This window comes from Cyprinodon variegatus, unplaced genomic scaffold (genome assembly GCF_000732505.1).
Source record: "Cyprinodon variegatus isolate N-32 unplaced genomic scaffold, C_variegatus-1.0 Scaffold35, whole genome shotgun sequence".
In the NCBI taxonomy this organism is placed as follows: Eukaryota; Metazoa; Chordata; class Actinopteri; order Cyprinodontiformes; family Cyprinodontidae; genus Cyprinodon; species Cyprinodon variegatus.
This window is the reverse complement of record NW_015150488.1, coordinates 170916-190621: the sequence shown is the minus strand read 5'-3', so window position 1 is coordinate 190621 and position 19706 is coordinate 170916. Positions and strand designations below refer to the sequence as shown.

General features: G+C 38.1%; 1 protein-coding gene across 1 annotated transcript in view; it reads left to right on the top strand.

The window, feature by feature from the left end:
• The window catches only part of wwox (WW domain containing oxidoreductase), a 187231-nt gene that overhangs the window by 55444 nt on the left and 112081 nt on the right, over positions 1-19706 (top strand). Inside the window, exons 6-8 of the mRNA XM_015404004.1 lie at positions 2612-2700; positions 11219-11404; positions 17517-17781. Coding sequence (XP_015259490.1) covers positions 2612-2700; positions 11219-11404; positions 17517-17781 — 540 coding nt within the window. The remainder of the gene's footprint in view (positions 1-2611; positions 2701-11218; positions 11405-17516; positions 17782-19706) is intronic.

Here is a 19706-nt window from a genome sequence, read left to right as displayed (position 1 = left end):
CTCTAGAGAAGAGATGTTCGTCAAGCTGACACCTGCTCTAATCTTCTCTGCTGGTCATGCACACATGGACAGCTTCCTGTTGAGGAGGCCTTATAGTGGCCTGTTAATTATCACGCCGCTTCAACACCCTGACCTTGTTCAGAGAAACTTTACACACTTTTATACCAAAAACTTTTTTTTTTTTTTTTTACTGTAACATAACACATCTCGTGTTTAAAGGGCAGAATTCTAAGTGAAATATTTTTTCTTTTTAAAATAACCCTCTTTACCTTAGATTTGTAGACCATGTGAAAGTGACATGAAGTATAAATGCGTATTGCACTTGTAAGTCGTTAAATTAGACAGTTGTCTCCTCTCACCTGTGATTACTGCTGTGTGTGGATCATATAAGCAGGTACCCTATAATCATATCTATAATAGTCATAATCAGCTCTTTAATGTTCTGTAATAGCATCCGTATAATGGTATAGAGTGGCATCAAGAGAATAATTCAAGCATAGCTAATGGTGTGATGGCATGGTTTTACCCTTGAGTCACAACATTGAATTTGTTGTGTGCATGTGGGGGTGTGCATGTGCCTGTGTATGCATGTTTGAATACGTCCCTGGGCAGTTAAGGTGTCAGTAAAATGCCTGAAGAATCCCATTTCTTAACCCTTTCTTGTTGTCACCATGCTTACTGCTCTGTGGATCATCCTTGCTGCGAGTGCCATGAATGCTTAGCTTTGCAGTGAGACTTTACCCTTTCATGGTTGCATTCAGGAGATCATATCTGTGAAAAAAAGGTTGACAGCTGAGCAGCAGCGACGACGGTGGTGGAGGGTGTTAAACTGAACGCTCTTCTGGGTGTTATGTCAACTGACAGCATTGCTCTGGGATAGGGTGTGCTGCGAAGGAAAGAGTCAAACTTGGAGAAAAGGTTGCCAGGGATGCTCTGTCTCACTTCGTACCGCTCACTCTTCTGCTAACATATGCCGAGGTCCAATGTGGGTTTTCATAAATGGGGCCTGTTTATTGAAGGCCTTTGCTAATAAAGACGAAGCAAGGCAAAAAGGACTACAGAGAAAATGCTCTCTCTTGACACCATGACAAACATGTTTTTTTGTTACTTTTAAAGAGATTTGGCCCTACAGGCCTTCATGGCTGAGGCCTCTAGCCTGCAGCAGAGCGGAACACTAATAGAGAGGGTGATGAATATTTAGCTTGTCCTCTCCAGTGTGTAAATGCAGCTATGCATTCATTTTTTAAATCATTTATCTTTTCTTCTCCTCCCTTATCCTTAGCCTGTCTCCCAACATATGGCTTAAGATGAGCCACACATACACCGACGCACACATAGGCTCTCTGTACAGAGTTAGTCTTTGTGGTCCATTTAGAGACAGTGTGGTTTGAGCTGCAGTCTGCACTAATTTCCTGCTAATCCAGCAGAGGTTAGAAAAAAAAAAACAGCAAAGAAAGTGATGGCAACTGCTTTTTCTGCTTCATTTATTTGATTGAATTATAGCATTTAATTTTTACTTTTATTCTTTTTTAGTGTGAATAAATTAAACATCAATATTCAGCCCACAAATTGAAGTTCCAAATAATATCCCAAATTTCTTAAATATACAAAGAACAGGAAGAGGAAAAAAACTTTTATATAGCCTATATTGCTTATATGACAGCACAGCAGTGTATGTATGGGTGTCCCTCATTTTTTAAAAATATATTAAAAGTATATTTGCAAAGACAACAAATATAATATTACTATTTTGTCCTATATCTCAGATTCCGAGGGTTTGAATTAGTTATATTTTACACAAATTCTAGACAAAAAACACAGAAAAAACCCACAAAATAACTCTGACAATTCCAATTAAACAAGCATTCAAAACTTTGTGTTAAATGGTAACTACACGTATTGCTCCAATGAAATCTTCACCAGTCACTACTTTCGTTTGATCATCTTTTTCTGCATAATTAAAAAAAAAAAATAACACAAAAATATATTTTTCATCTAAAACAGATTACATTGCATTTTTCTAGACATTTTTAAAAAACATTTCATGGTTAAACATTTAAATCCCAACTCTGAGCCCTGTGGAACTCCATATTTAATGTGTTTACACTCTGAGATTTTATCAGTTAGTGAAAAAGCTGCTTTGGTCTTCAAAAAAACAAGCTACTTAGTTACTTAAAAAACATCAACACTTAACTGCAGTATATTCAATATTCTAATTACACACCGCAAATGTGCTGCTTTGTAAAAGGGTCATAAAAGAGAGAGACCAGGCTGTATTTTATTGTTTTTATTTATATCATTATTTGCCTTAAAAGACACAATCAAAGTTTATTTTATTCTTTCAAACCTGCAGCAAAGGCTGCCAGATTGGATATTCAAGCACTCAGAATTTAACATATTTAAATTTTAATTAGCTAAATTGATAAACAGAATGATGGTTTGGTCGTCTTTTTCTTATAAGCTTTTTAATGGTTGTTTGGAGGAGAAAAACATTTTTATATTTCCTTCTTTCTCTTTTATTTTGCAATGATTATTTATTTATTTATTTATTTATTTATTTATTTATTTATTTATTTATTTATTTATTTATTTATTTATTGTCTCTCAACAGCACAAAGCAAGAGTAGAAGCCATGATGTGTAACCTGGCTTCTCTTCGCAGCGTCAGGGAATTTGCAGAATCTTTCAAGGCCAAGAAGCTGTGAGTATAAACTATCCCAATATCTGTATGAAGCTGGCATTCTGAACTTTAAGAAAGTCTGAGGGACTCAATTTGCAAAATGAATGACCTCTGAAGGGAGTTGGTTTGCACTGAATATTATTTAGGGGAATCAGGATAAAGGAGCTCAATAGTGCATGTCATACTTTTCTGATTTTAAGTCATAGAAAAACTTTAGAAACAATGGATTTTCCTTCAACTACATGTTTATAAGTTGCTTTTTTTAGTGTGTCATAAACTTGTAATGCACATATTAATTTTTTATTTCATAGAATTTAAGAAAGTAAAAGGAGTGTTAGTACTTTTCGGGGGGAAAAAAGCTATAGCTTTTAAGGACATTTGGACTGTGGGCCTTTTGTGGTTCTTTTCTGAGGGTTTAGACAGAAACTGCTATGATAGTTCCTGCCGGTTGGGCTGCAGTGTGAGGCAGCAGTTTAGATATAAAAATCTCCTCATAGTTTTGGACTTAAGGGTAAAAAGTGTCTTCTTCTGTGTATAAGGGACATAAACAGTCTATCTAAATGCAGCATACTTAAGTGACATCCTCAACTCTACTGATAAACACCATATGGACATAACCCCAAGAGTGAGTGGGTGTATTTGTGTCAGATTACTTGACATTGGCCGAACGCTTTCCATCGCTCATTTTGTCATGGTCAGCTTTTACGCTTCGCCTCTCGCATCCGGTACCCGGGCGTTCAGTTGCTATTTTGGGGTCATGAATACAGTTGTCTGTGCTGCTCATCCACCTGCAGGTCTCTGTAGGACAGAATAGTGTGTGTTTGTGTGCATGAGAAGATGGTGTCAAGGGAGCCCCTTGGGGAGAGGCAGGGCAGCCGTCGCCCGTAGCAGCCCTGGGGCTGGGTATGGCCGTCCAGGACACGCATCTTAGGTCACGGCTAGACCTCGCTGCTTCCTTCTTCAATCTCCTATAGTTTTTATTCTAGCTTTTTCCACACATGTATTTGTAACTCCTTATCACAATTAAAATCCTATATTTGTTTCTGTGTTTTCAGATGCACTGTTTACAATTTATCTGTCTGCTGCCTATTTTCTCTCGTTCTGTTTCTCTCTCATGTTGTCTTTCAGTCTCTCTTTACCTCAGTATTTTGGCAAGGTTGTATTTCTTCATTAGCGTGCTGTTGGAGTGGAGGTGGGTAGTGGGGGACTCCCAGGGGATGTCAGAGTACATTAATTCTCATCAGAAGCCGAACAGAGCAGAGTGGAGGCTGGGAGCTCTGAGCTGTGAATGGCACTGGGCAGCTGTCTGACTCTACCACCACTCTATTACCACACGTATATCTTCAGGCATAACACACGGTGGAGCCGCAAACACAGTGGCCACATGCCTGTGCATACATGCACGGGTCCAATCAGACAATTCCACCCGCACTGTTCATACACAGGCACAAAGTGCACTATAATGCTCCTGCAGTGTGTCACTGACAGGTGAAATGTAATCAGAGACTTTTTCTTTTTGTTGCCCAGTTTCTCACTCTCTCGCTTTTAAGTTTTCCAGTCGGTGGTTTTCACGCTGCTCTGTGTTCTATTGACCCCAATTCTGCTTTAATTGCCTGTCCTTTGAAATGAAATTACCTGGATATCGATATTGTCGAATGCAGTGCGATTTCATTGGGATGTAATTGATGGAGGACGCCGCTGACATAAACTCTTAATACAATTTCTGCTGAGCAGCTTGTAATCTACCTTTGTTCTTACCTGCATTTTTTCCTGCATTTGTTTAGTTTTAATCTAAAGCAAGTTACTTTGAAAAAGTCTTCATACTCCTTAAACTTCTTTTAATTTTGATCTGTATAAACTGAAGCTTGAAATTAGTTTTCTACAAGACTGTAAGTAATAAACCAGAGGTATTTAGTTCCAGTCCTCCAGGTCTGGTTTTTTGCTTCTTTTAGATGAGTCTCGGCTTCATCACATCTGAATCAAATAATCAGCTCATTAGCAGGACTCTGTAGAACCTAACTTTACACTGAAGAGGTAATTTAGCCATTGTGTTTAGGTGCATAGATGTATAGAGACTAATCTAAGGGGTGCTGGATGATGGACCTTGAGGACTTGAATGGAAAAAGCCCTGTGATAGTCCAACACAGTGGTGCGTGATTAATTGTAAGGTAAAGGTTACATAATTATCCATCAATTTTATTGTTTTACAAAATAATATGGCTGTACAGTGGGACAGCAGCAATAAGGTTCTGGTTCGATTCCCAGCCCGGAATCTTTCTACAAGGAGTTTGCATGTTCTCCCTGTGCATGCGTGGGCTCTCTCCGGGTACCCTGGCTGAAAACATTTTTTCTAATTTCTCCTTAGGTGTGAGTGTGTGTGTGTGAATGGTTCTTTGTCCTGTTTGTCTCTGTGTTGCCCTGCGATGGACTGGCGACCTGTCCAGGGTGTACTCTGCCTCTCGCCCATTGACAGCCCTCATCACCAGGGATAAGCATGATGGAAAATGGATGGATGGATGGATGAATGGACAAATTAGCCCCAGCAGCATGCTTTTGTGAGGGATCAATGAGACAATGTTATCAGCTGAATTTCCTTAGGTAGAACATTTTTAACCAATCTAACTGTATGATCTGGTTGACTTGTCCCTGCAAAGTGCCTTGAGATCACATGTGTTGTGAATTGGGGCTATATAAATAAACTGAATTGAATTGAATTGCATATGCCCAGCTCTGCAAGGTTACTGTGGGAACAAACTATTTTTATTGACACTTTACCCAGTGGTGAAAACAAAACAATGATAAATGAAGGCCCAGCAAGAAAAGTTTGGAAACCACCAATTAATGCCAAAAAAATATTCGCTTAGCTGCCTTGAATTAGTTATGATCTTAAGTGAGATCCCAAAAGGGGTACAGATGATGTTGGTCAACCTTTACATCTAAAACAGCTTAATCTCTTCTGCAAAGGCTGTCCACCTGGTTTAGGGGGGTGTTTATGGGAATTTTTGGCCATTCTTCCAGAAGCGCATTTGTGATCCCAAACCCCCTGGTCTTCTACCAGGTACCGGCCCATGCGGGGTCGCAAAAGTTGCTGGTGCCTATCTCCAACTGTCAATGTCACCAGTCTATCGCAACATAGAGACAAACAACCATTTACACAAACACTCATACCTAAGGAGAATTTAGAGAAACCAATTAACCTAACAGTCATCTTTTTGGACTGTGGGAGGAAGCCTGAGTAACTGGAGAGAACCCACACATTCCCAGTGAGAACATGCAAACTCAATGCAGAAAGACCCCAGGCTGGGAATCGAACCCAGAACCCTCTTGCTGCTAGGCAGCACTGCTAGCCACTGTCTCCCACTGAGCAGCCCGAAAGTTACCTATTATTTCACAAATCTATGTAGCAACAGCCTGCATTAAAATGTGCTTGATTTTATATACCCGTGGCCATAGAAATTATTGAAACACTTGATTCCAATATTTTAGATGTGTGAACAAAAGGAATAGGTTAGGTTTACTAAGGTTAAATTACATTAAATTGGTGACCTCAGAAAGCATTTTGTTGTTCTTAATGAGGAATAGAGTGGAATACATGCATGCTTTTCAGATTTTTATTGGAGCATTACATTTTCTTTTCTCAATTACATAATTACATAGCCCCGATAAAATAAATTGATGAAATGCATAAATATGGTTTGATGGGTATAAAAGCAATTGCAAAATGTTGGACATATGAGTGAGATTACATCTCATATTCTTTGATCATTTTCCTATCTCTATAAGCTTTCATTTCTGGATCTTAGGGAGAAATATTGGTCAGAAAGAGGCTGTGCTTTGTGTGTGTTGCAAATGTTCCTTTTTTTCAAAAAGTCCAGTGTTAATGACTGCTACTTCAAGCCTTACTCACACAGGCAATCTCTTCCTGCTGGCCTACATTACCATGGAGGTCAGGGGTCACACCCGCGGGGGTTATTTAAAGTAAATATATAAACGGATGTCTCCCGGTCTGGTAGTTAACACCCTCGTTTGACCAGCGCAGAGATTGCACCGCGCCGCATGGTGTTCTGTGAAGTCTTAATGTGGAGAGAGGGACTGTGGTATGCGGCAATAGACCTATTAAAGACATTCATTAGACCTGCGCTTATGAGAGAGGGACTAACTGGTGGGCAGTTGAATTAACAGGCCTTTTACATTACAAGCAGACTCACCTGAGCCACATTTAAGTGGTGCGAGTGTGTGTGTGTGAGTGTGTGGGGGGGTTCTCTGCTGGCCAAAGAAAAGTTGGTTATGTGAGGTTTTTATGATAAATTTCTAACCTCCTATGAGTGACAGACTGTTTTTCCCCTTTGTCTTTGCAGAATAAGGTCATAGCATTTAATTCCGGAGAGGCTAGAAAAAGGATTAGACTGAGTAAACACTTTAGGAAGAAGTTACAAACTTAGGTCAGGAGTTCAAGCCCATGGTGTTACTGTGAAGCCTCTAGTGAACGACTTGAGGACTGAGCCAAGAGTTTTCCCTTATTTTGCACAATGATAGTGTACTTCACACTGTGCTAGGCCAGAGGCCTTCAGACCAGAAACAACAAATGTAATTTTCAATATTTTAAACAGAGCCTTTAATTCGCCACACCTTCGTTTCACAGTTACTTTATCCTCTTTATACCCCTTCAAATGTTAGCCATTGTCTAACACAACAGGCTACTTTTTATTACATTATATTCCATATTTTATATGTGATGAAAATACAAAATAGTGGTTAACTGTGAAGTAGAGGAACGATAAATAGCTTTCAGAATTCTTTAAAAAAAGAATTACTTTTGCAAGTAATTATTTTATTTTTGGCCCTTTAAGCCAACTATCCTGAAATTTTAATGAATCCTGCCCATGAGGCTCCTGTGTGCAGTTCCATGACATCACTTCCTGCTCCCTTTGCTGTACTGGCATTTGGTCTCAGCTCCAATTACCAGGATCTGCTGCAGTATATATTCCTTGCTCTGTCAGTGGGTAACTGCCAGATTCTCGAAAGCTGCTTGTATGGGTAGAATTTACAGAAATCATTTTTCCACCTTCTGATCTTAACCTGTTTTGTTCCTTTCTTATCCTGTCTGCCCCTGTGGGATAGTTCTGATCTCTGGACATCGACCACCTGCCTTACCTTGGAACCAATTGTCTCCACAGTAATTTCAGTTCCTGTTCCTCCAACACAGACTTATTTTATAGTAAATTCTTTGAACATTTACTGCTTTTGTTGACTAAATTATTGGGTCTCTAGATTCTGTCCCGGCATTACATAAATATGAGAAGTGTAAGTAGTTAAAGTGACATTATTTAAGTCTGAAAGATATTCTTTATCCTGTAATGCCTTTTTAAAAGAATGTACCCAATTATCAGGTACAATCAAGCCACAGTATAAATTCTACTAATTGTTTAACAAACATCACTGGCTTTAAACATGTTATGGGGAACTGTACACTACATCAATCAAAAATACAAACTTATCAAGCGTTTAACTCTATGTCTATACCATGTAATGGACACAGCAAACCTAGAGTTGCTCTGGTCAAATTTGAAAAAATACTGATATTTTAGCTGAGTACCAAATCAATTTGTGGTTGAAAATTTCCAATCTCCATTAAACAATTTGGAATGGTGAAACAAGTTGGTAGCTTTATTAAGCTGTGGGGGTGCGTTTTTCAGCAGGAACAAGGAAGCATTTAATGGAAAGACTGAGGAGGTAAATAGAGCATAGTCTTGGATGAATTTATTTAGGACTGGTTCAGAGGGGAGCATACTCAGAATTATAACTGAATAGCTTAGATAAGAAGTCTGTAGGCTTTACTTTCCAAAAAAGCTATTTTACCTTCAGTTCAGCTAAGTAATTTCCTAATTGGAGATGAAAATTATCTTTTAAAAAACAAATACTTATAATTTTTGAACTAACAAAAATATTTATTGTATTTTTTAAAGTGTTTTCTCAATGGGATTTTAATGTTTGTAACAACATTGAGTAGAAAATCATGCATATTTTCAAACATAATAACAAGAAAATTAGATCTAGAAATATTACTATTTGTATCAGTCTTACTCTGTTGTAAAACGTATATGAAATTTCAGCTGGAAAAAAAGAAAGCCTACTTTTGTTCAGTTTTTTTTTTTGTCATTAATTAGTTCGTTACTATTTTCAGCCAAAGCTATATATATTATTGGTATTGACCACTATTAGCTTAAAAGTAAATATTGGACATTGTTCATTCCACCAGTGTAACTCACTGATATATAAGGTACCAGTCATACTTGCGTCAGCAAGTCATGTGCACCCACCTGGTGCATGAAATTGCCCCAGTAGAGATACTGAAGTAAAAATGTTTTTTATATATATATATATATATATATATATATATATATATATATATATATATATATATATATATATATATATATATATATATATATATATATATAGTAGAATATGTCTGGTATGGGCTCTGGGGATTTGAATGGTAATTGATGCCATGCATTTTAGAGTGTGGCATCTGTTGGGAAATGTCCTGAAAACCTTTTCTAGGGTCTCCTCCATTACAGTTGGGCTCTTGTTTGTGTTTTTATTTCAGATAAAATCCCAGTAAAAAATGCAGCAAACATTTCTCTTGTAATCTAATAAAATGTAAAAATGTTCATTGGGTGTAAATACTTTTTCAGGCTTCTGAATTTACATTTGGTTTTTTTCCTCAAAGCAATGTAGTTAGACTTCTTTACCTTTTATTTTAGGTCAAAGCCTAAATGTCCCACTGCTGGTATGTTGAATATGTGCTGAGGTCGGCATTCTCTAAGTTGACTTGTTCCTAGGTTTGTGCTCTTTAATGAACCTAGTGTGTTCAGAGGCCTGAAGGTGATCGTACAGTATAGTATGTAATAGCATGGGATGGCTCATTATAGAAAGGCATAACAATTCACACATTAATTTTCCAGCATCCAGTTTTTAATTAATCCAGTAGGCAGTCTTAAACACAGGGTACACAAATTGCCTTCGGCCTCATAATTAATTCTAATGGAAGAAATTAAAAATTGGTGGGGTGTGTTTGGATTGTTCGCCTGTGTTACTTTGCCTTTTGAGCTCACTGGAGCATCACTGTCACCGACAAGGATCTCACACTACCTTGACCAATCCAGCAATCCGCTTTCTCTGCCACGTGAGAAGGCGGACCTGCTGGCAACTCAACGTAAATCTAACTTGGTCTACTGAGTAAAACCAGCTGCTTTTAATATAAGACTTCAGGGAGCAAATGGTTTTATCTGCTCAGCCTTCCCAGTCGATGTGCTGGTGGATCTGGTTTCTCACGGCAACTAGGCAAAGCTTGTGGTAAAACACTTAACTTCCATCTCAAGTGTGTTTAAATGATCTAAGATTGTGTTTCTGTTAGCTGCTGCTGTTGGATCCCAGCCAGCTGGAGTCAGTATCTGCTATAATTGTGTAGCCATGGGGAGACTCACTAGAAACCTCTGTATCGTTTCATCATTGATGATGAAGCTCCACGCAGACCGATAAAGCTACTTTAAAGGGGAAATTACATTTTCTCAGCCCAGACCTCTAAAAATCTTAAAAATATGAAATGAGTGCACCCCTACTAGCATTATTATTTTATTTAAAGGCAGATTTATATAAATTACCCTTACTGAAACAAAAAAAAAAGTTTTGAAGCCACACCTCTCTAAAACTCAAATCCTCATAATAGCAGGACCTTCTCCTTTATGTTTTATTAACAAAAATAGCTTTCTAAAAAAAAGTGGATGTTAAGCCGGTCATTGTTCACACAGAAAATGGATGAAGTGATCACTCTATCTTTCTTCAAAGATTTTACCACACAGAAAAGGGTGGGTGAGATCTCTGAAAGTGAAGGGCAGATTTTTGCCAGCCAAACAAAACAGTATCTCCCATTAAAGAGCTTTTTACTCTGTTTTTGATGATCTTGTTTTTTCTCTTGACTTCCACGGAGGAGACAAACACAGGATGAGGAATGAAGGCACAACACAATTCATGTCACTGCGACAACAGATAGCTCTAGTGGACAAAGGCAACTAAACCACTGAAACTGTTTTTTTTTTTTTTATTTGTCTCGAGCCCAAAAAACAAAACAGCTTCACTGTTTTTATTTTATGGGGATTTCTGTATATAAGAAAAATATTTCTTGTAAATATTTATATCAAATAAAAAAACAAAACAGAAGTTTGACATTGGTGCAGACCAACTGACATGGTATCGTTAGGGATTTGTGTGGATCATCAGCAACGATCCAAACATTGAGCAGAATTAAAGGCACAGCCAATGCCTTTATTTCCTCACCGTTCATTGGGGACGGCCAAATTAGTGAGATTATTCTGACCAAATACACCTTTTGGCTGAGAAGTATCAAGAGAAGTCCTTTTGAATTCTGTATAAGCATAACTGGATTTTTATTTGAGTTAATGTTGATATTTACACTCTATTTGCTTCACTTTGAAATTAACCATTGCAATATATTTTCTCTTCTTCTTTGCTACAGACCTTTGCATATTCTGGTGTGTAATGCTGCTGTGTGCACTCAGCCCTGGAGTTTGACAGAAGATGGCCTTGAGTCCACCTTCCAGATCTGCCATCTTGGTCACTTCCTCCTCGTCCAGTGTCTCCAGGACGTCCTGCGTCGCTCAGCTCCTGCCAGGGTTGTAGTTGTTTCCTCGGAGTCACACAGGTACGCTCAAATTAGTCTTTAATCTGGACTTTAAAAGTGGCATATATGTGAGAACACGCAGACCTAGTGGCAGGCTATTCCACAGTTTCGGGAACCGTAAACACAAAGGAACGATCGCCCTGCTGTTTATAACGGGATGTGGAAACGTTCAGAACCATTTGATCAGAAGACCAGAGAGCTCTGCTTGGGCGATGTAAGACCAACATCTCAGTTAAATATAACGCAGCAAGATCATGAAGGGCTTTAAAAACAAGCATTAGAAAATTTAAATCAGTCTGAAATCGGGCAGGGAGGAGAGGATGTATGTGTTTTCTTTTTTTTTTTGTATAAGGATATTAAATTGAATATTTTTTGCTGGAAGGTTTTTACATTTTAAGGTAATGTAGGTATTAATTTTAAACTGGTTTCCCACAGTTGAGTAATGAAATAGTACTAATGAACAAAGCACTCTAATTGTTTCTGAACATAAAAAAAAATAAATTCTTCTGACTTTTCAGATAAGCCTTGTGGAGTCTAACCCCCTTTATACATATTCTGCTTTACCTTTTAGGTTGTTTTTGGTTGACAGCTCAGATTATGAGATCATGGCATGGATGCAGAAAGTCTCTGATTGGTTTATGTGCTGCACTAAACTGCAAAAGTTTAAATTTTCTATCTCCAGCGTCGGCCAGTTTGGACTTGCGAAACATGCGGCAACGTTTAAAACCCATCAAAAAGCAGCAGATCTTCAAAAGCGTTTGGTCTGAACGCAGCATTATCCCTCAACCTCATGACAGATTAGGATTATTATTTAGGAAAATCAAGCTGAAAGAATACACAATTTAAGTCTATTAGTTTACCAATATTACAGATTATGACTTAAGGCAGTGTTTTTCAGCCCTTGTCCGATACCACCCTACATGTTTTAAAGGTTTGCTGCTTTAACATGCTTGATTTAGATAACTGTAGCCAACCAAAGGCTTTTAATGATTAAAATTACGTGCAATACAGCAGGAAAACATGTGATATATGCAGGAAAATAAACATTACCCTTGCTGAATTTAACTATATTTCCAGCATTCACAGTGAAACTGAAGAAAAGTGTCATGGATAAAGTTAAAGTAGTAATCTTCCTAAACTACCCCGTCTAATTGTCAGCCCTTCAGCTCAGCTTTCGCCGTTCCAGCCGCCACAGTGGCTAGTTTTCAGGACAGATTTGACAGATAAGACTTACTGTGTATTGTCAAACATGACGGCCTCACTCACTGAAACTCATTTCCTTCCCCATGCTGTCACTATGAATCAAACGTATCATCAGCTTGATGGATGGACTTATCAGCTAAAATTTACTTTGATCAAGCATCTGTTCCTTTCTGTCTGACCCCCTGACTTGCTCTCTTTCTCTTTTCTTTCTCCTCTTCTATTGTTGTTAAACAACTCCACTCCACAACTCTGCAGTGGACGAGTGTGATGTCTTGCAGTGATCGGTCAGCCTGAGCCCTAAGCCATGTTTCAGAGCCACTCTCTTTCCGTTTGCAGCATCGATTCTGGTTTCAGTCAGTCAGATGGACCAGCTGTGATTGATTGGAGCTCTGCAGAGTGACCTGAGTATCTGAGAAACATACAGTTTTTCTAGCAGATCTATTACAAGAGCTATCATATAACTATTGTTTCATAAAGCATGAAACGGTAGGGGCAAGAATTTGATATCTGCGGAAAAAAAAAAAAAAACACAAAGAAAAGTCACAAAAAGCAAATCATGATGGAGCCCTGCCACCATTTGTTTGATTGAAGTCTTGCACGTGACAAGATTTGATGCTGCGGTGCTCAAATGCTATGGGAGTCCGCACAGTCTGTTTGATTTAAGGTCTTAGCATATTTCTCAAGATCAGAGACACTTGTTCATTCACTGCCAGGATATTTAATCTTCCGGAAGTATGCAAGTGCACAAGTCCTGGAAGTCCTCATAGAGCCCTCCTACAACTCTTGAGGTCAGACATCCCATGAGAAAAAAAGTTCTGATGAAGACTGGTGTCAAAATCAAAATATCTGTATGTATATTTATCTATATCTATCTATCTATTATAATATTTAGTAATAGTTTAATCTTACATTAAAACTCTGAACAGATCTAATTTGATATTTTAATTCATTTCGGTTTCGTTTATTTATATAGCACTGATTCGAAACATTTAATCTCAATGTGGTCTACAGAGAAGGGTTAATTAAGGAAATTACACCATTGCATGCATTTTTAGTTTAGTTTTAGTTTCCAGGCAATGACCTCTTTAACAAAATGTGGGTGAACTGAATGACACTGTTTAATCCAAAGATCCCATTAATCCAACCATGTAAAGAACTTAGAGGGCGACGGGTGTAAAGCTCTGTTCCTGCTGCTTTGAGACGCTCTCCCAGTTTGGTTTCTGTTCTTACCAGCTCGATCCTCTATTATCTGACAAACCTGACGTCATTGAGGTTACATCCTGTGAAGAAATCAAGTTGAAGAAGACTGAGACCCAAAGACGAACCTGCTCTGAACCAAAGACGGTGTTAAAAAAGAGAAGGCAGAGTCACCATAAAGACCTATCTATGTACTGTATATCCTGCAGCACTGGCAACAAATTGCTCCAGATTTGGTTTTCCTTTGGTGTAAGTTCCTTCTCATCTGTGGATTGTTTGATTTTCATGTTGGGCTGCTCTGACTAGTTCTGAATGCTCACTAAGCAAGGTGTCTCATGTAAACCTAGCATGGATGATTTTTAGTATGTTAAAAATGAAGCCAGTTTGAGGAAAACATACAAATTCACCCATGGAGCTAGTTTACCAATACCTGTTCTAACACAGCAAGTATTTATAGATCACTGCTTCAGTGTTCCTTTTTTCTGCTTCTTCTATTTGAACCCCCAGCCATCTTTGGTAGAATACCACTCATACTTAGCCTGGTTCTGCTGGGGGTTTCTTCCTGTTAAAATGAGCTTTTCCTTTCCAATGTCCCTGCATGCTTGTTGTGATGGATTGCTGCAGAGTGGATGACAAAATAAAAATTAATCTGCTGTAGCCACACGCTCATCCTAAAAGTCAGTTACTTGATGCAATCAGCTAATTTCCTTAGATAGAAACTTTGATCTATCTAGTCTATTTGATCTATCAGTCTATTTGTATGATTTATTTGAATTGTCTCAGTAAAGTATCTTGAGATAATGTGTTGTGAATGAGTGCTATATCAATAAGCTGAAATTAATTGAAATAAAAGGAGTACTGCTTAGTTTTGACAATGGAGGTCCCCCCCTTTTTAAACAAATTTAATAAATGTTATTTTGGCTGGCCACTGAATAAATCAAAAAAAAAAAAAGTATTTTAAATACCTTCCATTAAAAGTGATTTTCTTTAGAGCTTTTTTACGTTTCATGCTGGGCACCAATAAGTGTGGATGATGCATTTCTAAAGTCAGGACAGACATGGTAAAATACTGTTTTCCTGTTTCTGCTTTTCTAACACATATCATGTGTTTGGGGGAGTTAACTCCTTCAAAGGGGGCTTAAGCAGGACCAGAGGGAGTCGGTTACACACTGACAGACCAGAAGAAGGAGACATTTAGACAATATCTCATATAACATCTTCTCTCCTGTACACCTCATTCCAGACCTATATTGGATCGACTGAAGTTGTTCCCTTTTTTTGTTTGTGTTATTTACACTGTCCACTGGATTCTCCTTCATTCATTTAGCTTTCCCTCATGGATAGTGTACGACCCCTGACCTGGTAGCATATTGTGTTCCTTAAGCTTCTTGCATTCTGGTAAATTCCTGGCCAGTATGAGACAAGATTGGGACAGATGGACTTTCAAGTAATGGATGGTTGGTTTATCAGGTTTTACCATTGAGGCTTACTCTGGCTATATACAGGGTGTGTTTTTACCTTCAATTTTCTCAAAATAATAAAACTACCTCTGGTAGTTCTCTGGACATTTTTTGTAATACTTAAATTGGTTGAAGTTTTAGGTAAATATCAACATTCTGCTTGTTTTACACAGTTTGCCTAGTGTGAAGGTTATGAGCACAGGCAGCAAATGAGATAAAGTTGTTCAAGCACCTTAGTTCTTGATTTACTTTGAAAAACTCCCATGAGTAGTTCAGTGGTGAATATGTTTAAGGCTGAAGAAAGACGACATTAAAGGGAACAATTTCTGGTGATTCTGAATAGTTTGTTCAATCTAACTAATTTCAAAGATTGACCCTATATTATGGGTCGTGCATGCTAACCAATACACCACCAATGCACGCCCTGTAATTTATAACGTTAACAGTTTAGCAACATGTTATCTGTATAAAAGACACCTGTCCAACACACCAATTAGGCAAACTGCAACCTCTCCAGAGACCAGAGAGCTGTTTAAGAACATCATTATATAGCAGACCTAAACAAGGCTGGAACGGGCTACTGGAAAAAGCAAGCACCTTGGTGAGAAGACTACAACCGTTTGCTGAAATGTATGAAAATGGAGAAAGTTCAAGAGGACAGTCAGTCCCCCCTTGGTCTGTCCATCAAGGACAGAATTAAATCAATTAAATAAATGCAAAAATGTCATTATGCTAAAACCTTTTGCGTACAGTCTGAATTAAATTTGATGTAGTAGTGTCACCAGAATAATTGACTATTAGGAAGACCACTTATTTTGATGATCAAACCAGAAAAAGAACATCCTCCACTATGCCTTTAAGGGGTTTTTCTAAAAAAAAAAAAAAAGAATAGTGCATGCTCTTATTCTTAATATTTTAAATCAATCAGGCAATTAAGGAAAGTGGCGGCCTAGTGGTTAGGGCATTGCGCCGGGAATCCAGAGGTTCTGAGCTCAAGCCCAACTCCAACAGACTGCTACTCTGGGTCCCTGAGCAAAGACCCCCCTAACCCCACACTGCTCCCTGGGCGCCACACAATGGCAGCCCACTGCTCCCCAAGGGGATGGGCTAGGCAAATTTCTCCAATGTAAGATCAATAAAGTTCAATTAGTGTTATTATTACTATTATTAGGCAGCAGCTCATTGAGAATCCTACTGCAAGAGTCCCGTCTATTGAAAAGAAAACTGATCATGTCACCATTTCTGAAATTTCTGCAGTGGCTCCATGTTTGTTAAAAAAACAAAAAGAACATTCTTTACATCAAAGATTGGGCATTTAGTCCCCTCAGACCTGTTTATAGGTGTTCAGAGCACTAAAACTATATAAATGAGACAGTATTTATTTTTTCATGCTCTTTAGCTTTGAAATAAATGTACAGAAACAGTTAATTCCTGTATATCAACACAGAAGTCACAATTGTTTCATGCAGTTCTCCCATACAGGAAGGTGTTTCTCTATCATGTTTTCTCCCCCCTTTTTCTAAATTCTGTTGTATCTTTCCAAACTTGCCTCTTCTTATTCTGGCTCAAAAATGGTGGTTTATTTAGAAAAAACACTTTCATTATTACGGTGTTGTACTTTTATTTACACTAGATAAATTATTGATAGCTAAACAGTTTTTGCCTTACCTCCCAAGGAAACAAACTGATTGAAAAAAACCCTCATTTTGATTTTACTAGAGACATTTATTTCGGTTTATCATCTAAACAAACAGTGAGGAAAAAACTCAAACGGCCTGTGTTCAGGCAATTGATTTACCAACCTCGACTTGCTAAAGTAGTTATGAAGTTGCTGCACATGAAATGAAAAGCCTGCAGATGTTGTAATTTAGCCAAGCAAGGATGTTGCGGAAGGCGACAGTAAACAAGAGGCAGCAAGCTTGTAAAATCACAACAAGGAACCCAGGTGACATTTTGATTGGTTGTTTTCTAATGACTGGATTAATATGTAGAGTGTGTTCCTCTGGTTCCAATCGCCCATTCTCAAGTACACACATACACTCACACACACAGTGTAGTTTTCTTGTGTTCAAATATCGTGATGTGGTGCATAATAACATGAGTAGTCTGATGTTTAAGGAGCCTTGTCAAACATCTGGAGTTTAACAGCTCTGTCGCAAGCAATTAAAGAACATCATGTCACCTCTTTGATTTGTATGCAGTCAGCGTCACACATCTGCCCTCAGAAAACCTTCAGAGACTGACTCACGCGGCTCCTGTGAACTGTCTTTCAGGTTCACGGACCTGTTAGACTCAAGTGGAAAGGTGGACCTGGCCCTGCTCTCCCCTCCAAAGAAGGAGTACTGGTCCATGCTGGCTTACAACCGCGCTAAACTCTGCAACATCCTATTCAGCAACGAGCTCCACCGACGTCTCTCTCCTCATGGTGTGACCTCCAATGCATTGCATCCTGGGAACATGATGTATACCTCCATCCATAGGAGCTGGTGGCTGATGACCTTTCTCTTTACTCTGGTCAGACCTTTCACCAAGTCTATGGTAAGGAAACAAATTGAACAAAAAATGCTTGATTGATCATCGGTCTGTGTAAAAGCCTCCTAAATATACATCACAGTATTAGTTTTATGTTTTGGAATACCGATGCAGGTCTGACTAAGTATGCATTTGTTTTGGCACACTCTGAGAGGAAAGAGCACCAACCAGGTGGAAATGAGTCAGTTTGCTGAGATGTCATCTTTTCTTGACGCAGCTGTTCTGTAGTTTGTTCTCTGCTTTTTCCTGTTACTTTTCTGCCCACTTAAAAACCAGATCTAAAAACAGCAACATGCAGACACATTTGATTTATTCCACAATTCAGCCCTTCTTATTTCTAAAATTACGACTTCTTTAACTATTGTAAAAAAGTATTTAATTACCTGTGGGGGTCTTTTATAAGCTCATTTCATATGTGCTGCTTAACTTAATGTGGAAAATACTTGTTGAAAGTGAAGACACATTGAACACATAATGCCATAAAGCACAATTTTTCTGAGACACAGAGAAGTTGCTAGTTGCTGTGCCAGAGGGACCTGTTCTTTATTTTATCAGATTACAACTTTAATTTAGAAAGAGCTGTAAAACTAGATCCCCCTTCAGAAAATTGACACTTCAGTTGGATGGTTGTTGCAGTTATTGGACCCCTGTGCTTCTGGGTGTTTTGTTTTTGGGTCAAGCGCTCCTTGTAGGGTCATTGTCTGCTGAAGGAAAGAGCTGAAACTGTTGCAGGAGGTGAAGTATTCTCTTCAAAATGAAACTGCAGCACAAGTGCTTGACTTTTTGTTGATCTGGAGTTGCAAAAATAGATTAAAGTTTTTTTTTCTACAGAGGTGCACATTTGAGAAGGAACCAACCTGAGCAAATTAAGAAGTGAGGGAAATGTGAAGATAAACATAAATATTGCCATATTAAAGTCATGGTATGACTTGCAGTAAGTGCAAAGACTGAGGATGTTTTTTTACAGGTGTCTGCCAGCATATATTACAAATACTAAGTAAAGAATAACCTTTTTTGCACTGCATGGAATCTTTTGGTTTGCAAAAAATACAATCAAGGTGAGTAAACTAAAGAAGGTGAGGTAATTTTGTTGTAAAGTTAAGATGTTGAAAAGTGCTTACTTTTGCTAAACCTAAATATAAAACCAAACTAACAAATATCATAGATTAGCTCATTTTTTATTGTGATTTCCATATCTATATAACCATGACCAATATTATCAGACCCTGTGAATTAATCTGACATTTGTTTTTGTCCCACTGTGTTCACTGCCTATCTGCTGTCAAATGTGTCCATACCTTTTGTATGGTTTGATTTAATATTAAACCACGTTCAATGGCATATTAAGAACGTCATGTTGTATAGCTGCTAAACTTGAGTACAGACTGGTGAGGCTAAGGATGAGGTGGTGTTTTTTAAAATCCTTTTATAAAATAGTAATAATAACAGGTTTTAAATGGTAATTAAGGGCTTCTTAATTATTAGATGTTTAATTATGGAGACATAGTTTTAAGGGAAACTTATAAGCTAAACATAAGGGGTGAAGTGAATACGATGCTGACATCAAATGTTACAAACAATTCATGCATTTAGCATTAGGCAGCTATTGTGTCTAAATTGCAAAGCTAGCTTCAAAGTCTTCCTGCAGACTGTTGATATTTCCAATGCATTGTGCTCCATGGCTGATGGGTGTTTAAGGTTTAATAAGATCAATGGTGGGATTTGACAAAATACATTTGCCTGATTTCTTAAGTACTTTTTTTTTTGTTTATTTACTTTACTTGAGTCATTTTTGGGGAGGAGGGGATACTTATAACTCTCACTCCACTACATTTCAGAGTCAATTATAGTACTTTCTATTCCACTGCGTTTCCACGAAGCACCTTGGTACTTGCTCTTTTTTTTTTTTTTTTTTTTACAATATCGTCATC